Source organism: Etheostoma spectabile, unplaced genomic scaffold (assembly GCF_008692095.1).
Source record: "Etheostoma spectabile isolate EspeVRDwgs_2016 unplaced genomic scaffold, UIUC_Espe_1.0 scaffold456, whole genome shotgun sequence".
Taxonomy (NCBI): Eukaryota; Metazoa; Chordata; class Actinopteri; order Perciformes; family Percidae; genus Etheostoma; species Etheostoma spectabile.
Window position 1 is genome coordinate 154,589 of NW_022605612.1, and position 8,635 is coordinate 163,223.

Consider the following 8,635-nt stretch of genomic DNA (forward strand, 5'->3'; position numbering starts at 1 on the left):
GACCATGGCGACAGCTGCTACCCTGATTTCGGAGCCTCTCTGATCCTTGGCCCAGTCCAAAAGTCCAGGGGCCTCATGTATAAACGTTGTTTATGGACGAAAAGCTTGGTTTTCTCGTATGCTTTGTGATGTATAAAAAGTTAACTTGACATGAGAATGTGCAGGCCGTCACGCAAACTTTTGAGCAGTCGTGAGAATGTCCACAAAGTCTTTTCTGGATCTGTAACGTGGCAAATTATAACTGAAAAGTGCAGAAAATCACTAAACATTACAAAATAACGTTTCCACTTCACTTACTGGCATATACAGTGGTGTGAAAAAGTGTTTGCCCCCTTCCTCATTTCCTGTTCCTTTGCATGTTTGTTACACAAGTGTTTCGGAACATCAAACCAATTTAAACAATAGTCAAGGACAACACAAGTAAACACAAAATGCAAATTGTAAATGAAGGTGTTTATTATTAAAGGTGAAAAAAAATCCAAACCATCATGGCCCTGTGTGAAAAAGTGATTGATCAATGACTACTGTAGAGTTCACACTCTGGCCTTTAATGAGCAACAGCCGCTTACTTTTTCTGTCTGGAAGCAAGGTTGATAATAAATTGTCAGTATTCTCTGCCTTAAACCTTCCTCCCCTTGTCTCAATACAGGACTACATGGAAACAGAACGACTGCTGAGGGCTGACAACGTCAACCAGGAAGCATTGCTCTCATATGCCCGTGAAGCAGCTGACTTTGGCACAAACTACCAGCTGCCATCCCTGGACTACGCCATTAACCACTACGGGCAGCCTGATGTTACCATGTTTGACTTCACCAGCATGTACGCCTCAGAGAATGCCGCCTTAATCAGGGAGAAACACGGACATCAGTTACTGGTCGCACTGGTCGGAGATAGTCTGCTTGAGGTACGTGGTGGCAGTGACGTCAGAGTTGTGTGATACCCTGACCCTGAGGCTCAGCTTATGTGTGTACACACTGACATGTTCTCCCTTTACAGCCTTTCTGGCCCATGGGTACAGGTTGTGCTCGGGGTTTTCTGGCAGCCTTTGACAGTGCATGGATGGTGAGGGGCTGGGCACAAGGCAGGAGCCCTCTGGAAATACTGGCTGAAAGGTATTTGGGCTTATGTTTTACTTCCTGTAATCTTAGATAGGAAAGATTGAATTTCTTTTTTTCTTTCATACAGATGAAAACAAGCATCAGACAAGACATTCAAGGGCAGTTAGGGAGTTTGTCCATACAACACTTTGGTCCACAGCACGATAACTTGGCCAGACACTTATTACTGTGTATTGTTTTACTTTCAGGTCAAAATTACAACTTCTGTGCAATAAATATAATGTTTCAAATTATATACAGTTTCTAAATACAATTATTCTAAGGGCAGATTACCTTTACCATTTGCTGAGCATAATTATGCTCAGTGTAAGAACCATATACATGGTTTCTTCTTGCTCATTCATGCCCTCTAATTGTGACAAGAAAAGAAGATACAATGAGCTTGCTGTTACATTTTCTGTGGAAGTTCATGCTCCTCAGAGGATGAATGGTAATGCCCTTAGTGACCCTATGGGCTTTTGTCTCACTCCACTGTCAGTTCAAACTTTGCACTTGTAGACAAGAAAAAATGTAAAGACAGTAGGACCGCTCTCGAGCTAAAATGTAAACATTTTCTTGCAGAATATCTTACAATCTAATTACCGGAATGGTAGAAAATTGACAATGTCCATTCATGACTTACAATAACTACTTTATCTTTTACCTTGTGACTGAACTTGATACCTAAACAATAAAACTACCAACTACGTAGCTTAAACTTTAGTTTTACTCTACTGGTAAGGGTTTATGAATACTGAAAGGAAATAAAAATTCTAGCCTTGGAGCCAAGGAGTCATAATTTTTTTATGGGTATTTCATGTCACATGATACAAATAGTCTTGTTGTCACCCACAAAAACAAAGTAAAGTAGAAGTAATCAAATAAACTAGTTTAGTGTAAATGCACAAATGATGTATATTCCAGTTATGTCTGCCTCGTTGTTCCTCAGAGAGAGCATCTACCGGCTGCTGCCTCAGACCACCACAGAGAACATCAGTAAAAACTTTGAACAGTACACCATTGACCCTGCCACCCGCTACCCCAACCTCAACTCCAGCTGTGTACGCCCACACCAGGTCAGTCCAACACTTATATAACAAGAATAAATTATGTTTAATAAAGTTCCAAGGTGCTTTCTACGAAAAAGAAGACCAAAATTGGAAAACAAATTCAGATGTCCTTGCAGTTACAGTACGCATGAATGAAACCAGATATCAAAGGGAAAAAAAGTAATTAAGATAAATTTAGGGGTCTTAAACTCAGTGACAGGGTTTCAATCTTATTTAAGTGTTTGATTTTTATCATCATTGCAATTTTTTTTAATCTGGGATATTACCTTTTTAAAGAAGGAAATATCTCAAATAATCTCAACAATGACGTAGAACACCCATTTCTCTTTACCAGCACGCTCAGAAAGGTTTTAAAAATGTTTAATTTTCTTTCAGGTGCGTCACCTGTTCATTGACAGCCAACAGGACTTGTGTCATCTGGAAAGAGGAGGACCCACACGTAGATCAGTGAACTTGTCCAGACGAGGTAAGATGCAGAATGACTGTCTATTTTCCCCAACCCCCAAACACAATGTGATGATTTTGTCCTGATGGCTGACTGACACATACAGTGTTATTGTGCGTGAAAATTTTGAGATTTGAAAATATTTATTAGTAGGTACTAGACCTTTCCTAACCGTTCCTAGATTTAAAGCTATAGTGCGTAGTTTCTGCCGCCCCCATGAAGAATTCTAAGTAATGACAACAAAACTGTTGGCACGTCCACATGATAACAGCCTTACGTGACTGTGCTCCGCCCCCACGCCCCTTCACACAGTTGTTTTATAATCAAGGAGGACACATTAAAAAACATGATGGACTCTTCAGAAGAGGTATTTATCTTCCCTCAAGTTTATGCGCTTGAAAGTCAATGGATGTCACAATCTTCTTAACATAGTCTTAATAAGAAATACTGAGAAAGTTGTGTGGCGCTGATGGTCGTAATTTGCTTATTTGACAATGGCTTGAGTGTAACAGATGTTCAAAAATATCAAAAAGTTATGCACTAAAGCTTGTTCTAATGCACTAAAACATTGCTCACAAAGTTTGTTTGATGTGTATGGACCGAGTCAATATTTTGGGGGAAAACCACAATGATGCAGTTCTCCATCTCATATGCTCTTCGAGTAAATATAATATTTAGTAAATGAGCCATCATGCAGTTAGTCAGCAATCTTGGAACCCATCGGCTAACGGTCCTATGACGCTTTAGCTTCTGTGGGCAATGGACAATATTTTGGGGGGTCTGGCCAATCTCTATATCTCTACAGATACCTGCATATGAATGCAGATAAATTAAAAAAGCTAAATCTTTGCCAGACGATAGCTGTTTCCGAGATCGCATTTCGGCCAATGTGTTCCACCTTTTTTGCTCTCCACACAGATTGTTCACTTGCAAGCAAAGCCTGCTCAAACTTGATTGCTCAGTGCTACTTACGCTACAAACAGACAACAAACGAAAACCAGAATGTTTCCGATAGCAAACTTTAGTCTGTTGCCTCAAGATTCTGCGTTCATATGCAGTTATCTGTTTGTAGAGTCAGTCAGAGTCAGTTAGTCAGTAACTAGTTTTACACGCTGACTGCCGGTGGAATCTCACCAAAATGCAACCTAAAAGGAAAGTCTTTGAAACCTTCAGTTAAGTTTGATTTTATTTTCACATCGTACTTGTATACTTTATTGTTAAATTATGGTTTAAGATCTTAATTTAAAATGTGTCAGAATCAAGAATCCGTATTCATTTTGGGTTGATTAAGGATTTAATATAAATTGATTATAGGTGATAATATGGTTTGTGTTTATGCTGCCATAATAACATACTATGCAGTAGAAGCATCAAATAGCTTTAGACAAAGTAGTGACAGTGAGGCTTGCTGCCAACTACTCTGATGGGACTGTATTCTACTTTCAAATCTCCCTGTTATGTTGCACTGGTAATCTGATCATCCCATGAGATACCACTAAGATAAGATGCACAACAGCCCCATTAACACTGCATGAAAGCTGTCGTTGATACCTTTTTATAAGTGAAATTAAGACGCTTTAGCTACTGAAAATTAAAAAAAAAAAAAAATCAACACTGAGTCAGCCAGTCAATGAATAAAGAATCAAGTTTACTCAAGAAAAAAGGTTAACATGTTAGGTAATGCCTATCCAGCCCCCACTGAGGGGAAACTTCAGCCCTAATTCAGTCACAGGCTGACACACTTCGTCACAGACAATACGGTTGGATACCATTACACCCACACACATGAGGGTCGAACATGATTCCTCTCACAGTCATGTGCTGACCTACTCAACTATGTTACTGTCAATGGTCTAACCTTGCTGATGCAGTCGGGGTTATAATGACAAACCGTATAGGGATGATACAGTTGTCTTTCATATGATGGGAGGTTTCTCCCTGAGAGGAACAAGTCATTGTTTAGTTATGAATTAATATATTTTAGGCCACTTGGGGGCAGCAGAACAAGCTTTAAACCCAATCTTCATTGCAACATACAATTGACATTGCAACTTATATCGCAATTTGTTTTTACAAAATCAGGCATTTTGTGCTACAGGAAACAAATTTAAAAAAGGCTGCGACATCCTGGAGGGACTGACCTGAAGACAGTGACAAATGCATCAAGCAAAGCATTGGAGGCGTCTTACGCTGTATCACTACTTGTGCCTAAAACAAAAAAGCTGCATTCTATCGCTGAAGACCTCATACTCCCGCAGTAGTTTTGTCTGACGACGGGACACTGTCGTTTGATGACAAAACTGTTTTGAGTATGTCAGCTGCTTTTTTGTCGAGCACTATGCTTGACAAAAATTGATTGATGATATGTCCAATAATATTGTTGGACAAGTGGTGGATAAAATGAAACAAGCAGGTCTTTTTGCTTTACAATTGGCTGAAATGACAGATGTAAGTGGAGAGGCTCAGCTCCTTCCATTTGTAAGTTATAAAGACGTGTCGGACCTTAACAGGCATATTGTTTTGTAAGTAGCTCACAGGACAAATCAGAATCAGCTGTATTTGTCAGGTATGAGGACACATACGAGGATTTTTGCTTTGGATCGTATGGCTCACAATGCGCTTACTCATGCAAAACAAGACTTAGATTTAGACTTAGACTTCTCTTTATTGATCGTTTTGGGATAACTCCTGCAAGGAAATTGAAAATTCCAGCCGCAAAACAAACAACAAAACAAACAATATATACACAATATAAACAAACAATAGAGAGAGGTTGAGGCAATAGTGCAAAGTATGCAGAAGTAAATTATATTTATGATAGTATTATTTTAATTAAGGAGCATAGTTCAAAAGATGCTGGAATAAATACTATTATGTTATTATATAAATATTTATATTACGAAATGAACAGTATGAACAGCTCTGAAATACAGAATGATGAATAAATAATAAGTGGAACCAGTAAAAAGACTGATTAGAGACAGTGTTGCCGGGTTATTGCACAGGAATTGAACCTGGCACTGTGAGTAAGAAGTCAGCTGTTCATCAGAGTGATGGCTTTTGGAAAGAAACTATTCCTGAAAAAATTATTTAAATATGGAGCATAGTGCAAGGATACTGGGATAAATAGTATTATGTTATTATATTACAATATGAACATTATGGACAGTTCTGAAATAGAAAATGAGAATGATGAATGAATAACAAATAAGAGATGTGAGAATGGGAATGATGAATAAATAATAAATAATAAGTGAGATATGAGAATGATGAATAATACTAAATAAGTGGAATAATAAGTGGAACCAGTGAACAGGTGCTGTAGAGACAGTGATTACTGGGTTATTGACCCGAATTGAACCTGACACTGACGGTAAGAAGTCAGCTGTTCATCAGAGAGATGGCTTGTGGGTAGAAACTGTTACTGACCAGGCCAATGAATCACATGGCAGCGGTTCAGATCATGAGCAGCTACTGCTTCATACTGATGTTTGCTGGCTGTCTTGTGGAAAAACACTACTAAGACTGTTTGAACTTGGCCCTGATCGAAATGTGAGTGGTGATGCCTATTTTGCCACCACAGATGTTGACAGAAGTGCAGTGTTGAAAATTGTTAAAGCACAGCCGTCCAAACTCAACATCATTTTCAAGCAGTACTTCAAGGATATTGAATCAGCTAAACTTGCCTAGCTGAGGAACGAGGGCGATTCTAGGATCAGAGGTTTAGGGAGGCTCGGCCCCTAATGAAAATGTGACACAGTGCCTTGCAAAAGTGTTAACACATAACCAATTTGACACAATGTTGTCATTGTTGTTGATGATGTTCTAATATTCAGCAATTTTGGTTTCTTACCTGTTCATTTGGGTTCTAATCTCTGCCATGAAATTACCAATTCCTTTTTGGGGACTACCAATGTTAAACTTATACTCCTGGTGTCCCTCTGACAGACTAGATAGAGACTCAGCCAAAGGCGGGAGTCTGGCATAACTACCTCCGACTGGCCAAAACTACTTTTCTGTTAACCCTTTCCTTGACGGGGTTACATGTGCAAAGCATCGGCGACAGACGCACAGGATATTAATCCTGTTTAAAGCTCTTGGAACCTCTAATTATTTGTCCTCTGCCACTAATGAATGCAATGAATGCAATATTTAATATTTAACAATTTATTTTCATTATAGTGCAATATTTATTTATTATTAATACTTAACCATTTAATTTTATTACAATGCAATATTTAATACTCACATCACGTAATCTCATTATTGTGCAATATTTAAACTCAGGACTTTTGATACACCAAACTATATTTTTGAATAATGTGTATACAAACCCTCTATCTTTCTACTATTTTATATATGTATATAGTGGCTCTCAGAACTGTGCACCACATTCCCCCCTCTTTTTTCCTGCACTACTTACATTTAATATTTTTATATTTTGTGTTGACACTGTAAAGGGGTTGCTTGAATCTCGTTCCACAGGTACTGCACTTGTGTATAATGACAATAAAGGCATTCTATTCTAACAGACATGTTTGCAAACTCTAACTTAAAGCACTAATATTGATTTAAAAAATAAATTGAAAAAATTCTTTTCTTTTTTGTAATCATTTTTGGGGGGGCTGAGATTAAATTTAATGGGGCTTAAGCCCCCCTTAAAATGGTCTAAAATCTCCAGTGGTGAGGAATCCATATATTGTGAATGAAAGCAGCAGCCTTCCTGTAAGACTGCAGGAAAATGAGATAGATTTGTCTGACGACTGTGGGCTTAAGATGGCACATGCTGAAAAGTTACTGACAAGAGTTTTGGTGTGATGTTGAATAGGAACATCCTGAACTGGGAAAACATGCAAAATGTCACTGGTGTTCAAATGCAGTTTTCTTGTATCATAGAATCCATGCTGTATGTCAAAGAGCAAACTTACTGTACACCAGCTTGACAGGACCTTGCTGAAATTATTGTGGATTCCATTGTCTCATGTAGAGTCTGAGGTGCATCCTGGCCGGCTGTTGACCTGGTGTCAGAAGCAGACTCAGGGCTACAGAGGGGTCAACGTTATCAACCTTACATCTTCCTGGAGGAGCGGCCTGGCCTTCTGCGCTCTCATACACCGCCAGAGGCCTGAGCTCATGTAAGAACACGCACAAAAGCACACACAATCTAGTCAGGAAACATATGAAATGTTTTTTTTCGTTTGGCTTGTGAAGAGTCTGAGGTGTCCAAACTGGCTATCTTTGAATTGAGCAGCTTAATAATATGAATGAGCAGGACAAAATTCCATCCTATTTTGAAGTAGTGTTTAGATAGTCAGTTCTCAGTCAGTTAGTTGTCTCATTCAAAAACAGGCTATTATACAGTCAACACTCACACACAACTGAGAAAGCAAATAAGTGTCAGAGTGATCTGTTGGAATGACATCGTTTCTTTGAGGAGGGCTCTTTGTGTAGACTCAAACACACATCATCTTAATCAGAGCTACCACCTTTTCCCAAAACCTTGGAGTGAGATTTGGTGGGACAAATCCATATTTTGCTGCGTACAAAGCAATTTCTTTGGCTCTTTTAGCATCATTATCCTTCAGGGTTTAAATTAGGATTTTTTTATGTGGGGGGGGGATGGGGGGCATCTCCCTAGGGGGGTCTGGGGGTATGACCCCTCCCCCCAACAATTGTTTTTGAAAAATAAACCATTAAATGGCACTTTCTGGAGAGTTTTGTGCAAAAAAATGGAGAAATAAAGTCTCACATGATATGTGCAAAACTGTTGCGTTAAGAGCCTTTGTGTTGTTGTAGTATCAACAGGTATTAGGGCATTTAGCATTTACATTATTTACATTATTAACTTCTTATGATATAAGAACTGACCTAGACAATGTGCCAAACATAATGAACCACATGAAGAGACAGTAGCATATGTCAGCAACATCTGAGAAGATTTGGGTCTGTGGTAAACAGGTCCAGAGGTCCCTGGTGTAGGGACCAGGGACCCAAAGTTAAATTATTGTTGAGGGATCAAC

The 8,635-nt window shown here is 38.9% G+C and overlaps 1 protein-coding gene across 8 annotated transcripts in view; it reads left to right on the top strand.

Annotated features, from left to right (window-relative positions):
• Positions 1-8,635, top strand: part of LOC116686714 (F-actin-monooxygenase MICAL2) — an 81,144-nt gene that overhangs the window by 32,163 nt on the left and 40,346 nt on the right. For all 8 annotated transcript variants that reach the window (XM_032511740.1, XM_032511738.1, XM_032511742.1 and 5 more), the window contains exons 8-12: positions 650-907; positions 1,000-1,115; positions 2,050-2,176; positions 2,546-2,636; positions 7,603-7,750. In XM_032511740.1, the coding sequence (XP_032367631.1) occupies positions 650-907; positions 1,000-1,115; positions 2,050-2,176; positions 2,546-2,636; positions 7,603-7,750 (740 nt within the window). The remainder of the gene's footprint in view (positions 1-649; positions 908-999; positions 1,116-2,049; positions 2,177-2,545; positions 2,637-7,602; positions 7,751-8,635) is intronic.